This window comes from Indicator indicator, chromosome 18 (genome assembly GCF_027791375.1).
Source record: "Indicator indicator isolate 239-I01 chromosome 18, UM_Iind_1.1, whole genome shotgun sequence".
Lineage (NCBI taxonomy): Eukaryota > Metazoa > Chordata > Aves > Piciformes > Indicatoridae > Indicator > Indicator indicator.
In genome coordinates, this window is record NC_072027.1 from 14,312,441 (window position 1) to 14,336,351 (window position 23,911).

Here is a 23,911-nt window from a genome sequence, read left to right on the forward strand (position 1 = left end):
GGATGCACCAGGGTTGTCTAGTGAGAGAACCTTTGTATGTAGGATCTGTTTATTTGTTGCAGAAACAGGAAAATTCTGAAATCGGGACTGTGGGCAAGATAATCTCGTGAATGCTGTTCAGAGGCTTGGCTTCTGTCTCTTCTTGCCAGTCTGGGCAAGTGAGTTGCACAGACTTTTCATGGGTGGGCACTGGTGATGTAATCCCTGGTTTCTGGCTGACTTGAGATATTTAGAAGTGCTGAGGACTCACAGCTGCAGCAGAACTCAATAGGAGCTGTGCTTTGAACACATTGTGCTGTGCAGTATTAATTACTTTGCAGATGATTGGGATTTGGCTTTGCAGACTTATAAATCAAACTACAGATTCTAAAGTATATCCTTAGATCTTGAAACTGATATTAGACTCAGACCTATGATTTTTCATATCAAAATTGCTTTGTCACTGTTACTTAGCCTTTACAATACAATGCTGCTGAGATTAAGGGAAATATAATTATTCAAATTAAGAATAATACTGGGTAGGATGTATCCAAATCAGCAATGAGAAACTTTTGTTTAAATGCAATTGTTCCAGACAGAGTAAAGAGGTTGGCAGTCCTTCAAGGAAAAGTGCTGCTTAGGCACCTGTAGCTGGTGAGATAACTACCACACCTTCCAGCTGGGCTTCTGAGCAGAGTAAAATAGGATGGCAGCCCTTGCGGCTAAGATCAGTTTTGAATCACTTTTTCTGTGTTGGTTTAGTTTATCATTCTCCCTGTTGATAGCTGAGTTGATGACTGATATCTTTGTAGGTATGCATAGTGCCTGATTTTGGTGTGTGATTTCTACTTTTAGGAAAAATCTGTGGCACTTGACTGGCGGTTTTCTTATGGTTCTGCCAAATTGAAAACAAACCTACTTTTCTGCAAGAGAATCACTTTGAAATGCAATGTTCTACTTGTTCCACCTTTCATTAATGCTTTTGTGACACATCTAATATTTTGAAAATTGCTGTCATGAGGGTACCCCTGTGGTGGGCAGTCCTACAGACCTTTGAATAGATGGATTTGTTGCTGTTGTTCCTTCAGTGATTCTCTTTGGAAGAAACTGCATTCTTTGCTCTTCAGGACCTGTAGGAATATGTATGCAGGGGAGCTAAGACTTCAGTTATGAATCTTGATAAGTTTTGTGATATGAAGAAGGTGATGAACAAATTTTTTGCATGTAAATTACTGGTATATTCAAACTCAATTTTCCACCAATTAAAATTAAGTGAGAAAAGCTATTATAAAAAAGACTGATCACTAGTAACTCTATTTGTTGTAATAAAATTAATTCTTTCTTATACGAATTATAAATTAACTGCACCATAACAATTTCATGTATATTTACTTTGAAGCGCTCAGCTTCTTAAAGGCAAGAGTGTTTTCTTTTCTCAAGAAAGTGTGTAGAAACTATACAGATTGTGGATAGAGGTGTGACAGTCCTGCATTTCAGACTGGGTTTCCTCCTAAAACAATCATAATTTTCCCAGGTTTCCCACCTTGAATACTGCATCCAGTTCCTATTACTAGACACCTTTATGAAAAGTCCCTCTCCAGCCTTCCTGGAGGATCCCTTCAGTTATTGAAAGGCAGCTCTAAGATCTCCCCCAGAGTCTTCTCTGAGCTGAACCACCCCAGCTTCCTCAGGCTATCCTCATAGCAGAGGTGTTCCAACCCTTGGATCATCTTTGTGGCCCTCCTCTGGACTTGCTCCTTCTTATGCTGTGGACACCCAAACTGGAGTCAGTAGTCACAGTGGGGTCTCAAAAGAGCAGAGTAAATGGGCAGAATCACCCCTCTTGACCTGCTGCCCACACTCCTCTTGATGCAGCCTAGGATACAATTTGCCTTCTGGGCTGCATAGTGGGGAGGTTGGAGCAGATGATCTCTAAGGTCCCTTTCAACCTAATTTGTGATTCCTACTTGTTTACACAGGCCAACTATAGGCCAACTATTGCTTGCCAGTAGTCGCTGCAGAAACCATGTGTTTCCCAAGAATAAGCTCTAAGCTTCAGGAAAAAAAAAAAAGAGAGAGAAAAAAAAGTCAAAGAATCCTCTAAAAACCCGTTTAAAAAAAATAAAAGAGAGTGCTCAGCAGAAGTCTAAAGTTGAGTAAGTGTCAAAGCAGATGATGTGTTGATGAAGTGAATGCAAGAACCTCATCTTCTATGGAGCCCCCTGTGGGCTGGTCTCCTTGGAGCCTTCTCAACTGCAAGCCATTGATCTGAACAAATCATAGAATCATAGAATCAGTCAGGGTTGGAAGGGACCACAAGGATCATCTAGTTCCAACCCCCCTGCCATGGGCAGGGACACCTCACACTACATCAGGCTGGCCAGAGCCTCATCCAGCCTGGCCTTAAACACCTCCTTGGACAACCCATTCCAGGCTCTCACCACTCCCATGGGGAAGAACTTCTTCCTTACGTCCAGCCTGAATCTCCCCACTTCCAGCTTTATTCCATTCCCCCTAGTCCTATCACTACCTGATATCCTAAAAAGTCCCTTCCCAGCTTTCTTGTAGGCCCCCTTCAGATACTGGAAAGCCACAATAAGGTCACCTCAGAGCCTTCTCTTCTCCAGACTGAACAGCCCCAACTCTTTCAGTCTCTCCTCATAGGAGAGGTGCTCCAGCCCTCTGATTATCCTGGTGGCCCTTCTCTGCACACATTCCAGCATGTCCATATCCCTCTTGTAATAGGGGCTCCAGAACTGGATGCAGTACTCCAGGTGGGGTCTCATCAGAGTGGAGTAGAGGGGGAGAATCACTTCCCTTGACCTACTGGCCACACTTCTCTTGATGCAGCCCAGGATCTGGTTGGCTTTGTGGGCTGCAAGTGCACATTGCCAGCTCATGTTGAGCTGCTCGTCCACCAGCACCCCCAAGTCCCTTTCTTCAGGGCTGCTTTCTAGCCAGTCACTGCCCAGCCTGTATTTGTGCTTGGGATTGCTTCGACCCCGATGCAGGACCTTGCACTTGGTCTTGTTGAACGTCATGAGGTTGGCTTGTGCCCACCTCTCCAGCCTGTCAAGGTCCCTCTGGATGGCATCCCTTCCCTCCAGCCTGTCTGCTGCACCACACAGCTTGGTGGTGTCATCAGCAAACTTGCCATTGTCCATGTCTCCGACAAAGATGTTGAACAAGATTACTGGATGTCACAAAAAATCCAGGAGTGGAATCCATGTTTCTGTTGTGTTTGCTGTTTCCAGCATCTTGGAAACAATCATACATTAACACAGGCACTCTGCTTGAATGAAGTTAGGCTGCATTTCAGTAGCAGGGACTTGGAAACTGCCAAATCTCTCCATCCTCTAATGACTGTCTGTCCTGGATTTGTGTTCACAGTCACATGCCTGTATGCAGGTAAAATTCATCCGCAAACTCTTATTCCAAGTCCATGTGACCCAAGAAAGCCTGCTGAGATGAGAAGTTCTCTCTCTTCAGTCCAGAATAAGAGTGGAAAGACGTTATTTTGGATTCTACCCCAAACCAGTTTCTGTTTAACCTTCGGCATCCTCACTGATTGTACCCATTGATGGTGGCTACAGGAGAGCTCAGGTGGAGTCCCTGCTATATTATGTCTGGACACAAGGCACAAGCAGTTCAGGCTGTGGTGGTGTTGCAGTGAGAGGGAGCTCAGGCACCGTCAGCATGCTTGTTGGATGCCTGAACCTTCACTCCAAAGATGAAGCAAGGAAAACAAATGAATTAGGCTGGCAGGAAATACAACAATGAAGGGTGATGAGAAGGGCTAAAAATCCTACTTGGGAATGTGGAGTATCACAGGGGCAGATGAAGAAACCTTAAGGTTTGACAGTATATTACTGCAGGGAGGTGGTGGAGTTGCCATCGCTGGAGACGTTCAAGAGGAGAGTGGATGAGGCACTTAGTGCTATGGTCTAGTTGATTGCTTAGGGCTGGGTGATCACTTGGACTGGATGATCTTGGAGGTCTCTTCCAACCTGGTTGATTCTATGATTCTGGCTGTTTATGTTGCCAGAGACTTGGGTGTTATGTCAAAAACTGTTTTGCAAAGTATCACTCTAAGATTTCTCTGGTGCATTCCCGTTTTACCACACTTCATGCAAAATTAACATACCCCAACAGAGCTGCTATTGCAAATTCAGCATTAGTAGCAAATAGCTGACCAACAACTCAACTACAAAGCTGTGTCAGCTTAAACTAAATTCACTGTGATATGTCAGGAGATCCAGTATCACTAGCCCTACTTTTAGATGAACACCATGGTATCAGGGATCATATCAAAACATCTGGTTCCATTCTGAAAGATGACTTTTGGTGAGCAAAATTGCCTATGTAGCTTCCTAGCTAGATTTATTTTGGAAAGTCACTTTGTTCTTGATAGGATTTTGTCTCTTGAAGATATTCCCTTAGGGGAATAGTTAAGGAGAAGTTCTTTTAAAAACTACAGCAGGAGGCCAACAGCCAGACCCTGAAAATCAACAGCAAACATCAGAATGTGAAGGGAAACTCTAGTTGTCACCTTTTGTTCATACAGGAGGACGGTTTACTGGCTCTCGGTTCTGCAGTTCTGAAGGCAGACTCAGGGAGAGAGATTTATAATACATACTAGTGATTTTCTTTGGAAATCTTTCAGGTTCTGTGATAAAAGGCAGCAGTGTAAAAGTCTTGGAGGACTATATGCATTTAGGATTTTTATAGTGGTGTGGGAGTCTTTGGCTGAGGTAGAGACTGAAGTTCTGTTACACAACAGTAAGCACAGATATTTAAAATGCTTCATGCCCTGCCATCAGAAAGCACTTTGTATTCTACCTGTCAGAGAACTGAGGGGTGTGAGATGAAGCCACAAAAAGGCTGTTCATTGATAATGTAGGTCCAAACACACTTCCTGAAGCAACAGGACTGCAGGGGTTTTGCCTTGCATTTTGCAGGGTAGTGCCCTGTACAGTGCTGGAGTGCTGTGTGTACAGATTCTTTGTTTTTCCCTGTAGAATAAGCTACGAGTAACTGCAGGGCTGGATTTCTTCCCTCCTAACAAGTGCATCTCCTGTCCAGGGATGTCTTTGAGTAAATACTCTAGTGCAGCTACCTGAATCTTTTGTGCACGGTAGGAATAAAGCTTATATTTCACATGAAGAGGCAAGAAAGGAGTCAGGACAGGGATCAGATCTAGCCCATATTTGTAGTAAGAAGACTGGACTTTAAGTATGATTTATTCCTTGTAAATACTGAAAATATATCTGTGGGCTTTTCTTCATCAGAGTCCAAAACATATGATAAGATATATAAGTTCAAAATATGAGATAAATGTAAGATAATGGTCCAAGCAGTTCATATAATCCAGTTGTTCTCACTCCCTGGCAGGGAAGAACAGTCTCAGTCTTGCTGCATGCTCTAGAAGTTTCCTTCTTTCTATATAAATGGTTCTTCCCAGCTCTGGGCTTTGTCACTGTTTGGGATGCGTATGCTGCTTATTTCCCCCAAACAGAACGTAACCAGCTCCCTGCAAATCCCTGCTTATAGGGCAGAGAAAAGTGAGGGGTTTGCCCTTCCCAACAACCTTCACAGAGATTGTGTGCATCCTGCCAGATACAAGCATGCTACAGGTTACTGCTGCACACTGATTTGATATTATCTCTACCTCCAAGATTGCTTGTGGTTATTGGCTGAACAAGAGGTGAAAGTCCAAAAAAACCCTAGTGCTGGGAGTAGAGCAATGCAATCCAGGGAGCAGTCTGCTCATCCAAGTGCATTCTCTCGCTCCCAGCAGGGAAGTTCATGACTGCCCAGTGCAGAGGGACATTTCTGACACATCTGAGAAGAGCTCGGTGGCACTGTTAATAGAGCATGGCTGTCTCATTTGTAGGCTCTATTCATCTGACAGCTAAGAATTATCAGTACTGATGCTTCACTCCCTCTCTTTCTCCAAGCTAGTGATTTGTCTATGTTATGGTTAGGTAATCTTGACAAAACATTACTCATTAGCAGCTGAGATGGTATTTGAAATGGGAGAATTGCTAGCAAACTGCTCCATTAGAGACCCAAATAACAAATTCCTTCTACCTTCAATAAAGGAGAGATAGTTAAAGTCCAAATTAATATATCTGTCTCACCCATTCTGCAGGAGGAATCACTCTTCAAGACAAATGACTTTGTCATTCCCAAGAGTGTGAGCTGGCTCTATGAAGGTTCCATTAGGCATTTTTTTATCCTTTGTGTTTTGCCATCCTGGGTCTGAGCAGTACAGGCACCCAATGAGGAGGTGATTAAAAGATTTGCACCACAGTGAACTTTGAGATGGATTAGCATGGGAATTTGAGTGCTTATTCTTTAATCTGGACTAGTTTTTCCTGTGTAACTGCATAGTTTCCCCTGTTACTTTCTTTCTTCAATATTTTTACTTTTTTTGCTACAAACTTATTTAAGGAGAGTGGGAAGAAGGAGGACTTTATCCTGTCTAACATCATATTAGAAAATGCACCTGAATCCATTGGTGCCTTCATACTTTCCAATCTCTGATAATATACTAGAGAAAAGAAAGGAAATTGTACTTGTCCTTTGATGTTGTTGTCAAAGACTCTAAAATAAAGCTTTAAGAGGCAGACAGAACATTTCTGTGTGTCACAAGGCAAGTGATAAGCTTCAATTCATCTAAGTGATACAGCTGGCAGCAAGGGACATGGCACAGGGAAATGGGTAACTGAAAGGAGGAACAAAAGCCCTTAAGAGGTTTGAACATGGCTGATTTAATTTACCACTTTTGTGACTTCAACTTGTGGAGTCTTTTAAATAGATCTTCTTATGGAATACCAGAGGAAAACCAAGGAAAATTTTATTGGATTGTGGAGGATAGTAGATCAAATGATCAGAATTTAGCCTTTCAGGACCGTGTCTCTTGTACAGAGTTCTCAAATGTGTTGTAAAATTATTTTATAGTGTATTCTGGTGATCCACCAGAAAATATGAAGATTAACTCACTGGTGTTGCTTTGCGCTAGGTGGTTTATAATGTATGACAGCACTTCACAGTATGCAGGGATAGATGGAGAGATGATGAAAAATACAGCTTTCCAGAGGTCATGTTCTAGGTAAACTAGGTAATTTTCTCTGAAATTAGATGTGGCTGTGAAATTTAGATTAGATTTGCACTTTTGGGAGGGGGGAAATGACAACATTAGGTAAGAACTCTGGTTTTCACTTCAGCTGAAAGATGACACTTCTATCAGCAGTTTTCCATTGTATCGTGAATAGCGGTGGTTTATAATTAAGCCTTCGGCACCTTGAAATTGCCAACACCTCTGGTGTTTCCTTAAAATTTTTTGAGTCCTGGACTCTCCTTCGCTTGTCATTTATGCACTCAGATGAGGTGAAAGCACAAGGTATTAATACATTTTTAAAAATTGGGTTTTACTATTTTTATTTGTGTGACTGCCATGTGTTTTTCAGTCTATACCTACCAATCTATGCATTTATGAAAAAAATACCCAAATGTATGAAATTCATGCTTTTAAAATACCTGTTATTTAAGGCTGCACCATATTGAATGCTCCAAGGTCAGCTGTAGTTTGTATACAAGGTGGAATCCACCTGCAAACACCCTGATGAGACCACACGCTTGTGGCTTCTCTGGTAGCATCTGCACAATGCAGTGCACTAAGCATGATGTGTGAACTTTACCCCTTCATTTACAAAGAGGTTTGTAGAATAAAAATCTAAGGTGCTAAAGGTGAAAATGTAGCAGCAGATGACAACAGCATTGTCTGTTTTTGTAGAGGCCATCTACTGCAAATTTTTTTAGGAAAGGATGAAGAGCTCAGTAGTATTTCGGAAGGTAGTTGTGGATAAACTCTGTGTCTCTAGAAAGTTCAGGTTTTTTCCTTATTACTCAGGATCTGTGGATATTCCAAGTTTGCTCCTTTTTTGCCCTTTGGGGGGGCAAAATTTCTGTGTATATTTCCACCCTAGAGTCACTAAGATTTCCTTGGCATTTTAAGTGATTTTTAAAAGGGGCTGTTTCCCCACCACCACCCCCTCCCCACCCCTCCCCGTCCCTGCATTGAGTTTCCCTCTAAGGACTGCTGTGATGCTGTAGGTGCAGCTTGTCTGAACCCCCAGTTTACATCTATAAGGCAAGGAAATTGGACATGCATGGCCCTCTTTTGTTCCTAGAATTGTCTGCATAGAAGTACTTGGGAGGAGTTAAACACCAAACTGGCAAGCTGACAAAAAGCCTTTATGGGAAGAGTATGTGTACTGCTAATTCTGGTGACAAACACCCAACAATAGTAGTGTACTGAAGCTTACAGCAATTTGCATTTCACTGTGGACTTGCCAGAAATGAAGCATGTTATATTTAGACCAACTGGAAAGGAAACCTCAGCCAGTAATGCAACTCACAAAACAAGGGATAGAACTAACTCTGATCACAACCTTTAATGTACATAAGAGTGCACATTAACTGCACAAGTTGGCTGTGCAAGTATCACAATACTCCCGGCTTCTTGGAGTATAAGTGAGCTGGTAAAATATCTTCTTTTCAAGGAGATTTTTCTTTTGTCTGTCAACAGAAGGATGCCCTGTGCAATAGAGGGCTGATGGGCCTTACACGGTTTCTCTACATTATTCGCAAGTCCTTTAAAACCCGTGAGGTACTTCTCTCTGCATTTCATTTTCTCTCCATTCTGGGTTTTATATTTTTTTTTCCCTTTCTGCATTGCTGCAGCAACTCTAAATGACCAGCGTGATTCGTTCTGTCATTCCAGTATGTTTTTGTATTTCAGTTCTAAACCACTTCCAACCACAGATTTTTGCTATTGAAACCATTTCTTTCTATGACATTTTTGGAAGAAGATCCACAACATTTGAATAATAAGTAAGAGCTCAGTAGAATCAAATTTTGCTTTCACTTCCAGCTCTGACTCTTGAATTTTAGCTGCTGTGGTCATGCGAATTTCTGGTTTGGGGATCTACTTTCACATATCTTAATTGAGATGAGCATTTAGGGTTCATCTGAGGAGAAGACAGTCCTTTTAGCAGAAATTTAGGGAACTTGAAAATACCTCTGGGAAGGAATGGAAATTAATCTTAGTGGTTACTATATGTGATATCTTAAAGCTGTGTACCTTTTATGTTAGTGATACTTGCACTTATACCTCATAAAGAATACTTCCTTCAAACCACATCTTGGAAGTGAAAACAACATTTTCATGTAGTCTGGGCCATATTTTAGAACACCTTCAGTATCTGGCAATTAAAATAGGGAGATGCGGTCGGGTTTTGTTCTGCTTTAATAGAGATTCTTCCAACCACTCTTCTGAAAATCTGGATTCACATTGCAGTGAATTCCACTTTGTTTTTCAGTATGTTCCTGAGTCACTCTGATAGTATTATTAATCTGCTTATTAAGCTGTCACAACATAGCATAGTTTCTAGCTTAGATAGGTATGTTCCATTTACAGCAGCTAGTCAAAACTTCTGTATTTTCTACCCTATCTCTGATTAAGTACTAAAAAAATATACCTACTATTTTTTTGTTAATTCCAGGTGCAATTTCTATAGCCTGTGACATTTTTTCCTAGGCAGATTTAGTATAATCAACGAGATTATTTTATTTTCTAAGTTATTTTCTCAGTATTTTCTCCAGTTAGTGGCTTTCAAAAGAAAAATCTGTTTCTCATAAAAACTCTATAAAATTGGTTTATATTTATATAAAAATTTGCTGTCATGTTTAATGTTATTTCTGTCCTATAATTGTGTAATTAACATGTATATTACTTTGTTTGTTTTCAGACGTTTAGAACAAAATCTCATCAAAATCATTCCCTCTGGAGCTTTTACCCAGTACAAGAAGCTTAAGAGAATGTAAGTTTTAATAAGACCAACATGCAAGAGTGATCATGAATCTTTTAGTTTCAAGTTCAGTATCTTTATTTTAGAAACATATTGGGAATTTCTGTATTGAAATCACTGGGGATTGCACACATAATCTCTTCCAAGTGTAAGCAACAATGGAATTTGGTTCAGGATATCTAACAGTGCATAAAATCCTTAATAATGCTTAATTTCACTTCCTATTATAAACAATGTGAGCTAATTAGTTGTTTGTCTGCTTAAATTTCAAATCTTTTCCTCCAAAAAGATTTTAAGGTCATTTGTGTTTGGTTCGGGTTTTTTTTTTTCCTTACTCATTCTGGTAGCTGTTTACACCACTTCACTTTATTTGATCCCAGTTGCAGCAGGAGTGAATGTTCTTGCAGAGTAGTTTGAGGTGTCTTGTAGTGTATTTAATGTCCTGATGTTGAAATGGTTTGACTGTTTACAGGAAAGCAACTAAACCTTCTGGAGCTTGTTTTCTCTGTTTCTTAATGGCCTATAGATACCCAGAAAAATCTTTACTCATAGCTCTTGTGTTTTCTTTTTGGATTAAAAAAAAAAAACAACAACAACAAACAATCGCCATTTGTGGCAGCACTCTCATGCAGATAACTTGGGCTTTCCCCTAATCAGTCTTTCTTTTAATTTTTAAGTGATTTATGAGAGCTGCTATGACAGTAGTACAATAATACAGACAAGGGTAAAACAAGTTAGTCCTGCTTCACCATAGCATCAAGAATTGATGGGTACCACTGGACCAGTAACTTCCAGAAGTCATTCAAGATTTGTAGCTCCATGCTAAGACTGCTAAAAGGGTGCCTTTACAGTTCTTGTTTTCTGAGGTGGACAATGCTCACTGGAATTAAGAAATTGTCAGCTCATTATCTGATAGTTAATTCTTTTGGGAACTGAAATGAGTTTGTGCTGTACCTTTGAGTTGAAGGGTAGAATTACTGTGTTTGCTAGTCCAGCCTTAGTGAGTTTCTAGTGCTGAAGAGATGTAAATATGGATCTTAATATTTAACTGGTCAAATCATCTGTCTTATGGAGTCTATTCTTCTATCTCACTTTCAATATAGCTGTATGTATTTTTAAAGAAGTACTGTATTAGATAACAGGACGGTAATTTCAGTGAAAAATGATGGATCCCTTTCCAGTGACCTAACTTGTAACTTTTTCATTATTAAATTCACTAGTTGGTTCTTTCTGAAATATGACTAATTTTAGATTTTGGCAGTGTTTTACAGTTCTTTAATTTTTAATGATTGGTGAACTCTAGTTTTAAGGGTGTTGATCAAAAAAATGCTCCCTAACTTTACTAACTGCTGAACTCAGTGTAGCACTTACTACATGAAATGATTAATCTTCGAATTTCACAGCAGAATTCCATTAGCAAATTGTGTTACCAGCTTTCTGGAGTATAATTGGCATACTTATTGGGATCTGAACTCCTAGTTAAAAAATAAGTTATTGTGCCAGATGATCTATATCAAAGTTTGGTTAACATGCCAGAATTTTGCAGAATTTGAGATAGGTTGCAGAATGTCCCGTAACAAAAAGGATGTTTTGCCATTTGGTTATTGATCTGTCTCCTTGTTAAAGTTTTATTCCTTCTGAACAGTGAGGCTGTAAATCGGGAATCACTGTTCTTACACAAAGTTTGAGGACATTTGTTCCACTATTTGAAGAGACTCTTGATATCATCTTTTCATTCTGCAGGGTTCACAGTACTGCTAACACAAAAATGTGCTTCAGTCAAAATCCTACCTTTTAAAAGAAAAGAATTATCCATCCTTTTCCTAATAGAGGAAGGACATGTTCAATATCACTGGAATCATCAGCCTTCTTTGATTTCTGTTACTTTTATTTCAATGAGCAGTGCAATAACATGAAGATTATTGATTTAATTAATTTATGCCTTACCTGGGGTACAAATGAAGAATCTAAATGAGGAATTATTATTATTAATAGTAGTATTATATGATTCAGAGGATGGTATTAGCATAACATTGTGAATTGTATTCTGTTTTTCTCCTGGTTAATAAATACGCACAAATGTTAGGAATAATAAACAACTTGCAGCACTCTCAGTATTTTGATTGTTTACTGAGTATTTCCTACAAGATTATTCAATTTACTTTTCTTAAATAATTGGATCACTGAGATTACTTTTTAGGTAAAAGCCAGTTGTCCAAAATAATCTTTATATAACTTGATATTTGTAAGTTGAGATGATAGCAGAAGATGTATCACAGTATCACAGTGTATCAGAGATTGGGAGGGACCTCAAGAGATCATCAGATCCAATCCCCCTGCCAGAGCAGGATCATCCAGGTGGGTTTTGAAAGTCTCCAGAGAAGGAGACTCCACAACCCCCCTGGGCAGCCTGTTCCAGTGCTCTGTCACCCTCACTGTAAAGAAGTTTCTCCTCATATTGAGGTGAAATCTTCAATGTTCAAGTTTGAACCCATTGTTCCTTGTCTTATCACTGTGAACCACCAAAAAGAGCCTGGCCCCCTCCTCCTGACACCCACCCCTCAGGTATTTATAGACATTGATGAGATCCCCTCTAAGTCTTCTCTTCTCAAGACTAAATAGCCCCAGGGCTCTCAGTCTCTCTTCATAGGGGAGATGCTCAAGTCCCCTAATCATCCTCGTGGCTCTCTGTTGGATTCTCTCCAGCAGGTCTCTGTCTCTCTTGAACTGGGGAGCTCAAAACTTGACACAGTATTCCAGGTGTGGTCTCACCAGGGCAGAGTAGAGAGGTAGAACAACTTCCCTAGCCCTGCTGGCCACACCTTTCTTGATGCATCCCAGGATCCCATTGGCTCTCTTGTTCACAAGAGCACATTGTTGTTCCATGGAGAACTTGCTGTCCATCAGCACTCCAAGGTCTTTCTCCATGGAGCTGCTTTCTCTGTGGAGCTGCTGTATGTGTATTAATTCAAGTGTAAAGCTTGCATCTAGCTGAAATTTGCTCTTTTAGAATGTTTTTTCAAGACCTTCCAGGATAGGAGAGTTATTTTGGTGCTCAGGTTTTAGCAAAGGAGCTAAAATCTTTTGTGTCCTGGACTTCACCATAATTACCCACATGTTCTCACACAATTAATTACATGGAGATGAACAGATCTGTCTCTGAAGGAAGATGTAGCGCCTGTAGGATTCAAATACACAATTGAATTTATATAATCTAGGATCATTGTTCCCCAGATTTGGCGGTGAATTTAGCAGATCCTAGCCTTGTGCTCAGTTGTTCAAGAGCTCTAGAAGTGTTTTGAGGGGCTTGAAGGAGATAAATCCCATGTTCAGACATAGAAGTTGTTGTTATTGCATGAAGTATCAAATTATGCAGCCATTGTACATAGTTCTGTAACTTTTAGCTTGTGAATTCCAAATTTTATTGTATTACTTCCCATGATTACTTTGCCTTTCTGAGGCTTTTAACAAGTTTGAAGCACCAGACTAAGAGCCAAGAACACAGATTCACTCTGTAAGATGGGGTTGCACCTCTGTAGCTCTGATGCTTGAGGAGGCATTTCATGTTGTTAAATTAATTTTAGCATATATTAGCAGAAAACACATTGAGGTTCCACAGTAGCTCCGTGGCATTGCTGGGTTTGTTAAGAAGCTTCTAAAAACTAAACCATATATGACATGGATTTTTGCTGAGTACCCTTGTCAAATGAGACAAATGGGCCAATTTACATGTTGGAGCTAATCATGTAATCTGGTTATAATAATGTTAGACAACAAAGAGACTACACATCCAGTGCTATTAATAGTTTTATATTTGACTGCATCTAAAAGTAAATCTAAAACCTTTTACAGTAAAGACATTTCAGCTATACAGCCCTATGTTATACAGAGACTTACAGAGTATCCTTGCTCCCCTGATGCAAAATTAAAACCAGTTTCAGAAACTAACTGGTAACTGAGCATGCCCTCCAAGGTGTGCTCAGCAACTTTTTGAAAGAAGATATCTACCATGCTGTTAGAGGTGTAGGGAGACTAGTTTGAAGGGTCTAATGTATACCTTGCCTGGGTGAAACCCTGATAGGTTTACTACATTTACAGCTAAAGAGCCACATTTCCACTGAGTGGTTCAGAGAATTGTAGAATCATCATAGAATGACTTAGGTTGGAAGTGACCTTAGAGATCATCTACTCCAACCTACTTGCCTCTGAACTAGATTCAGCTGCTCAAACCTGTGCAGAGAGACCCTAAACTATGAAAATGAGCCTTGTGGTCTAAATTGACTTAGCTGTGCAACTTAGAAAAACCCAGATCTCTTTGTCTTGATGCAAGTCAAACACAGAATAGGATGATATTACAAAAGGGAGTGAGCAAAAGAGGGGAAAGGATGATCAGGAGTAGTCAGCATGGATTTACCAAGGGGAAATCATGATTAACTAATCTGATAGCATTCTCTGATGTTGTAACTGAATTGGTAGATGCAGGGAGACCTGTGGACGTAGTCTACCTTGACCTTAGTAAGGCTTTTGACGCTGTCTCCCATAAGATCCTTGTGAGTAAGCTCAGAACGTGTGGGATAGAAGGACAGTGAGATGGATTAAGAGCTAGTTACAAAATAGGGTCCAAAGAGTGGTGGTCAATAGTGCCAACTCCAGCTGGAGAGCTGTAACTAGTGGAGTCCCCCAGGGATCAGTGCTGGGTCTGGTCCCGTTCAACATCTTCATCAATGATATTGATGAGGGAACAGAGCGTCTGCTCAGCAATTTTGCTGACAATACCAAGCTGGGAGGCTTGGCTGATACACCTGAAGGCTGTGCAGCCATTCATCAAGACTTGGACAGGCTGGAGAGCTCAGCAGAGAGGAGCCTAATGAGGTTCAACAAGGATGACTGCAGAGTCTTGCATCTGGGAAGGAATAATAAACTGCACCAGTACAGGTTAGGAGGTGATCTGCTGCAGAGCAGCCCTGTGATGAAGGACCTAGGAGTCCTGGTGGATAAGAAGTTATCTATGGGTCAGCAATGTGCCCTTGTGACTGAGAGGGCCAATGGGATCCTGGGGTGCATTAAGAGGAGTGTGTCCAGCAGATCAAGGGAGGTTCTTCTCCCTGTGTACTCTGCCCTTGTACAACCTGGAGTATTGCATCCAGTTTTGGGCTCCCCAGTTCAAGACGGACAGGGATCTACTCGAGAGAGTCCATTGGAGAGCTATCAGGATGATTAAGGGACTGGAGCACTGCCTTATGAGAAGAGGCTGAGAGACCTGGGGTTTTTTAGTCTGGAGGAGAGAAGACTGAGAGGGGATTTAATTAATATCTGAAGGCTGGGTGTCAAGAGAGGGGGGACAGGCTCTTCTCAGTTGCACCTTGTGATAGGACAAGGGGCAATGGATATAAACTACAGCACAGGAGGTTCCACCTCAACATGAGGAGGAACTTCTTTACTTTGAGGGTCATGGAGCACTGGAACAGGCTCTCCAGAGAGGTGGTGGAGTCTCCTTCTCTGGAGACTTTCAAGACCTGTCTGGATGCATTCCTGTGCAACCTGTGCTAGATTCTATGGTCCTGCTCTGGCAGGGGAGTTGGACTCAATGATCTCCAGGAGTCCCTTCCAACCCCTAACATCCTGTGATCCTGTGATAATTGAATCTTGCCTCAGTCAAGTCAGATGGAGTTGGAGCTTCTCTATCCAACAGCAATGGAGTTTGGGATCTAACAGAAAGGAAATAATCTGTCTAATTATCTTCTAATGCTGATTGTAATGCATCTGTATGAAGCGGGTGAGTGCCATCACCCAGCATGGCGTTTATGCACGTTCAGGCACCATTAGTTATACACTCATTACGTCTAGACATGGGGAGAGAGAAAGAATGGAAATGTTGAAATGTAGCAAATCAATAAAATTGTGCTGAAATGCTTGTTTCAAAAACTAGATGCCCATTTTCAGATGCTTGTCATTGCTCAACAAACTTGTAATTTCATGTCATTGTAAAAAACTTTAATATGCTTTTCAATAAACAGCACAAATTCACATCAGACTTCTGCTTTCATAAGAATTACTAGATAGAAAGCAGCAAATGCAACCAGACAGTCTGAACATGTTTCACAAAACCCTGAGTAACAGCAAGTCTTCCTACTTCACTGTCACAAATTTGGCTGCTGTGAGGTGAGGTGAAGAAGTGGAAACCTTCACTGAATGTTGCCATTGTAGGCACAATGTTGTAGTAGAAAACATCAGTAGATTGCAGAGCAGTTCATGAGCCTTATTGAAAAAAACAAACAACAACAAAAAAAAAACCAACAAGCAAACAAAAAAGAGAGAAAATTCCACTTTATGTGACTAGATTTGAAAGCAATTAGAGGACTTCATTAAAATTTAAACCAACAGAGTTTGCAGCTCAAAACGTGTATAAAAAGGAAAATCTTCTTACTTTCTGATTCCCAAGTTCTTGTTCAAGTGATGTTTATTTAGATTCTGACTGGGATCCTTAGTATGTGCCCCAGTGGAAATAACAGTGAAGATGTACATGAAACACTGCATTACACCAGCTTCAGCTATCGGTTAAAAGATTTGATACTGCTGACACAAACTTGATATCCAGTGTCAGTGACTGCAGTAAGGTGGTTGCAAGTTATTCCTGTAGCTAAGCACCTGGTTGAATTGATTGACAGAAAGATTGGATTGCAGTGACAGTTATGACAAGGTGCCCAGATCTGATCATCTGGGTCCCAAGTGTGGTAAATTTGGGTCCATGTATAAAGAAGCTGTGGCATAATTGCTATCTTGGTGTGCTTGGTTGGTTCTGGACAGAATCAAAGAGTATTTTCCAAACCAGGAACACATTTTCCATTGAAAATGGCAGCAGGATTTAGCTGATTCCCACTCACACCATAGCTGAAAGGGTGGATTCTCACTGGGGCTCCCTGACACAGGGTGTGCAACACCCACTGGGTGTTCCCCACAGTGTTAAAGGTTCAGACAATTGCTGGTCAGATGCATGAAGACTTTCCCCAGTATCTGAAAGTGCTAGACAGACCTACCAATGATGTGCCAACCCTCTTCTCACCTGCCTCCCCACATCAAGGCCATGGTAGGATTTTGCACTGCTTCTTCTTTCTGGGCCATTAAAATCCAAACATCACCAGTACTGGTGCAGTGCTGAGCTTGTCAGTGGCAGTGGTCCCTGCTTTGGAATCCAAGGCTGAGTAGTCTGTTTCCTGTCTCCTTTCCCACTGATATTAGACAGATATGTTTAAGTCTTCCCTCAGAAGAATTTTATCATTCTAACAATTATTCATATTATTTCATACAAATAAAGACCAATCCTTAGTGGAATTTCCTAGGGGTTTGATGGGGATTTTGTGTAACTATACTACATGTTTCTGGTATTTATGAATATGTTTGTCTTTACATGTCATTTATCACAGGATTCTTCTCTTAGGCAGACACAGTCTTGCTGTTTCAGAAGCCATTCCTCTGGTGCCTACCCATGCTGACACCCACCATCTTCCTCAATGAATGTCCTGCCAGCACTTTCCAGCTACCTTCGAACCTCTTGTCACCATATCTATTATTTTAACTTATAATCAAAATGTGACCTTCTGTACTGATATCAGTTAGCCTTCCATGCCTGCACTTAAACATTCAGACAACCTCTATGTTTTGTCATAGGCCACTACATTCTTGTAGATTCTTGTGGACCACCCCAGAGTCACAAAATGATCTCCATTATTAGGAGTTCTTAAGATGATTTTGTCAATTATTTTTGTTCAATGGAGTACCTCATTGTTGTTCTTCAAAGCTCTTTCTAAACTCTTTGTCCATAAAATGAAAGACCTCATTAGCAGGATGCTACAACCCTGAGCCAAACTTGGGAAATGGTGGAGGTTGTGTCAAGATTGAAAAATTCCCTTGGAGTAAATTAAAGTGAAACAGCACCAAAGGGCTGAGGAGCTGGGTTTGTTAGAGCCAATGGAAACTCTTGTTAGTGGACTGGAACAGAGGTGAATGGGAAGAAAAAGGAGAGGGAAAAATAGAGTTAAGAAGTAAGAGAAAAGAAAAATATCACTACTCCATGGATCTAGTGACAATTTCACAAGAGTAGTCCAAGTTCTTGGTGGTGGGTGTACATCCCAGCAGGATCTTCTGTGGTAAATGCAACACTTGGACCCTGGAAGTGGTCCTTTTATACCCTTCTGGTAAGGGGTGGGGGTGCAGTCTCTCCAAATCCCAAAGAGAGGTGTGCACCAGGCCTCTTCAGTGCAATGTCTGGCACATGGTTTTATAGAGGAAATTCCCACCTCCCCAGAAGTTACCTCTTTTCATTGTTAAGATACCAGCTCTTCTCCAGAGCTATTATGGTCATCACCCTGTCTATTCAAGACCAGGTATTGTCACACCTTGTTTGAGACAGTAGACTCATTAAAGGCTATAAGCCCTGCCCCACCACACACTGTTTTGAGACAGCAGAGGATTGGGCTGTCACACAGGGGAGCTAACATTTTGCGGAGGCTATGCCTTGCCATACGGACTGCTATCTTCCTATCATTCATCTATCTATGTCCTTACACAGTTCATAATTTCTCTGATGTAGTGTTATCTTTTAGTTCTTTTGGGATTCTTTTTTTTTGCATCAAGTACATTCTTCCAATAAACTACAGCAAAAATGTTTTCCTGTTTACAATTTTCTTTTAACGCTCTTTTCTTTTTGCAGAGACATCAGCAAGAATCAAATATCTGACATTGCACCTGATGCATTCAAAGGCTTGAAGTCTCTCATTTCATTGTAAGTAGAAAGTAGAGCTGAATGAGCATTTGGGGAAAGCTTGCATGTAAGAGAAATAAAAATGATAATGTGCTGTCTGGGAGAACTTACACTTCCATGTGCAGTTGTCAGCTTGTGTGAAGCATCTGATTTTTTTATAAATCAAAAGTTGGTCGTGAGGGTTAGAAGGAAGAACATTTACATGTCTCTAGTAATTCTTTTGTAGATGAATTCCCCCAAGGTTACTGACGTGGTCACTTCTTCAGATCTGTGCGTTTGCACTAGCTGGTTAATCCATGCCCCTCAATTTACCATAGCACACAGAGCCTGATCAGAGCTCAGACACTGTTTGGTGGTGTGAATCAAATCAGGGAGCAGTTTTAGGGGAAACACTTCCATACTGTTGTTTTTTTTTCTTCTATATTGAAGAGCTGACATTGAATTATCTTGTGGGGGTTTTGGTTTATTTGTTTTTGGTTTGGGTTTTTTTTTTCAAACTAGTTAGGGAAGAACTTAAGCTCTTAGGAAAATGTTTTTACTTCTTATCTGTAACAACTACTTTATTAACCTAGAACAGGCCTAAGATATTGCTTCATACAGAAGATAAAAGGAAGGTAGGATCTCTTGACACCCATTCATTTCTCCTTGTAGAACACAGAAACTGTTTTAGCACCAAGCTGATTTTAAATGCAGCTATATTTCAACCTAGATACCCACAGCACTATTAAAACAGTGGAGTCTTTAATGGGTAGAAAGAGCAGTACAAGGTCAGAAGCTGCATATGGAGAATGAACTAGAAGAGAGTGTTGTAAAGAGTCTTAGGTTGAGAGAAGAGGGTAAGCTCAACTGGAATGATTGTTTATCTGTGTTAGTTTCAAAGACAGTTCTAAAGCCTTTAGCTCATCAATATTCATATAGTACAGTTTGATTTTTAAGAGTGCAGTTTAGTTCTAAACACTGTCATAGTTTTAATCTCTGAATCCTGGATAATTCTAACAACCTTTATAAACTTGTTGACTGGTGCTAATATTAGAAAGTTATTTCATGCTAAACTTAAATGTTGCAGTAAACTGAGCTGGAATGTAGAAGATGGGCCTTTTTTTGTGCCCTGAATCCAGCTGGGAGAATGCCAGAAACAGATACTAAGTGTTGCTAGCCTTTGTTGGATAGTTGGGGCAGTGTTACCCAGCGTACTGTGGAAATGGTCAGATCCCCTTCAATGCTCTCTGGAAATTATTTGTAAGAGAACGGCATTTAGTGAACACTTCCGTTTTGTCTTATTATGAAACTACTGCTGATGCTGCAATGCTACAGCTTTCCAATCTAGGAGCATGCTGGATAGGCAAGACATTTCTACTAGGGTTGACTTCCCAGCTGAGAAGTTATTCAGCTTTAGCTGTATCCAATTCAGATATCCCCAGGTGGCCTCAGGAGTGAGACTGAACACATTGGAGAGGAAAAGACTGTAAGCTGGGCAGGAATTTATGTTTTGACTTGTACACAGAAGCAAGTAAAATGTATGTCCTCTGCCCAGTCATCCAAAACTACATTTTAAGTAAATGATGTTTAAATATGTTTATATCTAAGTGGGTAAAATAGTGCTTAAGTTAACACTGGGAGGTTACAAGGGGAAAGTGAAAGGGCAGAGAGATGAGATGCACCACAGAAAGGGCTGTAGTTAGGGAACTGTCTCTGAGCAGCCTTTCTTTGTTCAGTCTTTGTCTCTGCCTCAGTTGCCTTTTACTGCAGCCACACAAAGCTGTTGTAACATACAATCTGCTTCTTCCCTCTTTGGCAGACTGGTTTCTACAAGGGTATTAACTCCAGCTTTGAAATTGTCAGCCTCCTCCTCTAGGTTCAGTTGTCCATTGTGCTTGCTATTGGCTTTTACTTTCTTTTGAAAAGTTTTGCTGTTAATTTCAGGTATGTCTTGTAAATGTTTCCCCTGTGGCTGATGGGCAAGAGTTGATTTTTCCATAGTCGGTCACTGTACTGGTCACTTCTGGAGTTGTTTGAGTTTCTGAGCTTCATTGAACTTTCATGGAACAAGGTTATGTGCTGTTCTGCAGAATCTGGGTTTCTCTGAAGAAACCTCCCCCAGGTTTCTACTTCTGAGAAGCAGAGAATCTTCTTTCATCTGATCTCTGCCATAGCCACCAGTCCAGTTCTATCAACTGCAAAAAGACAAGTGTAAGAGAGGATAGCTCCTTTGAAGTGCCAGTCCTACCAATGAAGCTGCCAAAGGAGAAGGAAGCAAGAGAGTTTGCTTACTAGTGTTTTGTCTTTTAAGCAGCACAGTCCTTTTCGTGCCTGAGGCCCCCATAACTGTAGTCTGAGAATAACTGAGGTAACTTTTACTTTTCATATATGTAAGTCAAATGTGATTGGTGGGTGACGTGTTAATGAGACACAATTGAGGTTTAATCTGTGCACTAGGCATCTGGACTTTTCCACCAGCTGAGTTAAAACAGGAATAAAGGAGGGAGAAATATTAATGAACAAGTGAAAGTAAGCAACTTTGATTCCATTAAAAATGGAGTACTGCTGTAGTGCCTAAAATCCTTGCATTATTCCCACTTTCTGCTCCTCCCTTTACTCCCTTCTTGCATGCAATTGCAGTGCTCCCTATGGGTCCAAGAGAGTGAAAGTGCTTATCTGGAAGACAGCCAATATTGTTAGCCTGGCTGGCTAATGGAGGCCTATATATAGTGGGTTGCTACCTCCTTTCTTCTGAAGCTAATTTAGGTTAGTGTTTCCAGGCAGAACTGTTTCTCAGAGTACTCAGCCTATTGTACCTATGGAGAGATGGAAGAAAAGACGTTGTATTACAGTTTTCAAAACACAGGAATGTTTATTACAGAAGCAATTTTCCCTGAAAGTGTAAGATTTAAATCTTTTTAAAGCGCTAAATGAGACATATGCTAGCAGGTCATAGTTTTTACCTTAAACCTATAGATTTTCTATAACAAGAAAGTCACCTGTGGGAGTCAAACAGGTCACAAAATCTTAATACTTTTAACTAACCCAATTCTACCTTAGGTCTTTCTCTGTATTTAGCAAAAGAAAGGTAAGCTTGTTCGTGTAAGTACTCAAGACTTCTCATTCCCCAAACAGAAAGAAAAAAAAAAGTAGCTGTTTTCTTCATGCCCTTTTTTCAGTGGGATTGTATTCCCTGGTTTATAATGATTGTGTGGAACAAGGAATTTCTACTCTGGTTTTCTTACAAATATTTCAGCATGTACATAACTTTCTATTTTTTCTTGGTTGTGGCAACAATAAAGGAACTAGATCATTCTTCTTGAAGAATGTTTTTTAATTATTCTCAGTGTCTTCTGGCTTTTCTTTTTCCTCTTCTGTTACATACAGGGAGGCACTGGAAGGCATTTGGTCAGCTCTAGGGCTGTGGGTTTATTTCTTCACAGAATCTGAAGTTCTCTTTCAGTATTTAGGCACTAGGGTTTAAATCCTTAGCATATGTTTGGTATGAATCAAACTGTAAACCTGTTTATGGACAAAACAGAACGTAAAGTAAGATCCAGCCTCTGCTTTTGAGAGAACAGTTGTGGAGAGCTTAGAGGGTGCTGTGAGCCAAGGGCTGAAAAGAAGAGTGTTTAGTTTTAAAGATGCTACTGTGGGATTTGGGAGGAAGAAGTATTTCTCTGTCTCAGAGGTGACACAAGAGTGTCTACTTTGAAGGTCGTGAGAGGTAGTGATACTGCAGTACTTGGGACCACATAAAATATCCAAATTAGTTTTAAAGATGCTACTGTGGGATTTGGGAGGAAGAAGTATTTCTCTGTCTCAGAGGTGACACAAGAGTGTCTACTTTGAAGGTCGTGAGAGGTAGTGATACTGCAGTACTTGGGACCACATAAAATATCCAAAATAAGAAACAAATAATTAAAATTATTCAAATCTAAAAAACGAGTGAGCAGCACAAATATAAGTGAGCCATGGTGATATAGCCATGGCTTTTGTGTTGCAGGGATTTGTCTTGCCATCCAATACTTCTTTCCATATAAATAGGAAAGCAGGAAACACCCGTGCAGTGAAAAGGGTGGCAAAATTGGTTGATTGTGAACTAATGTGTTAGCTTAATTTTAAGCATTTGGTAAATGCTCTATTTGTAGCACACAGAGTTTGTGTTACATGGTTAGAGTTGCACTTTGCTGGAGTTGGAGCAGTTAATAGCTCAGCATGGAACATGGGGACTAAGTTATGAATAGTTTCATGTTTCAAGATTGCTACATGCACTTTCTGAACTAAATTAATTTTTCATTTAATCAACTCAAAATCTGTCTAATATCAATGAGAGGATTGTGTCAGCATTTGGTTATTGTTAATAGTATCAAAATGTTATTCTTGGGGTTAGTAAACTTCCCACAAATGTAGGTTTGGAAAGCTATGTCCAGACTGTCTGGGGACATTTTATGAGATATGACAAAACAGTCTAAGCCTTCAGTGTGTTAAAATGAATGAATAAATTTTAGACCACTGCTAAGGGAGAATTCCTTTGCTTTTGTTCATATACTGAATTAAGCTAGTGAACAATTTAAAAGCTTAGCTCAGCCTGGGCACAAAGACAAGAGACAGCTTAGATTTTGACATAGCAGTCCCATTTAGACCATCATCTCCTGGGTGATGTATGTGATGTCATTCATGGTGATTTGAAATCTGCAATAAAACACTGTCTATTGTAATAACTGCCAAACTTATTTTAAGGTAACAAATGGCTTTGGATAGTTTTACTGTGATTTATTGTGACTGACTTGTACTGAAGAAATATAAAATAGTGCAGGGGGGAAAAATTTACATGTCTAAATTTCTTTCAGATATTAGAAATTTATTGCTGTTTTTACCCCTATCAATCCCTCCCCTTTTGAAAACTTGGATTCTTACTGAGCCTGTGCCATTGTTTGTAGCTTGGGAAATGTAATTTTTCCTAGCAAGAATTGTTTTTACAGTCTGAAGGAAAGTTAAAAGCTTTCTGAGGACTGAAAAAGACATTGCAGAAAGTCAAAATTTGACACTTCAGTAGGAATGTTTCAGTCAAGCCAAAATAAAGGAACACCTAGCTGGAAACCATATGGTCTAGAATAAGGGATTCTGTGCTATGATTTCATACCTCCAAGAGTTCTTTATCACCTTCCAGGAAAAAAATCTCTATGTTCTGAGATGTGACTTTTGAAAGCAGCTGAATTGCAACTACATTTGCAAGTAAGGTAGGTAACTGTAAAATAAAGACAGCACAGCAATTATTGTTTCACGCTCCTAGAAGGTCATATGGTAAATTTTG

At 40.2% G+C, this 23,911-nt stretch overlaps 1 protein-coding gene across 1 annotated transcript in view; it reads left to right on the top strand.

Moving 5' to 3' along the window:
• SLIT3 (slit guidance ligand 3) overlaps nt 1-23,911 on the top strand; it is a 503,078-nt gene that overhangs the window by 325,743 nt on the left and 153,424 nt on the right. Inside the window, exons 10-11 of the mRNA XM_054389401.1 lie at nt 9,795-9,866; nt 18,565-18,636. Of these exons, the coding sequence (XP_054245376.1) occupies nt 9,795-9,866; nt 18,565-18,636 (144 nt within the window). The remainder of the gene's footprint in view (nt 1-9,794; nt 9,867-18,564; nt 18,637-23,911) is intronic.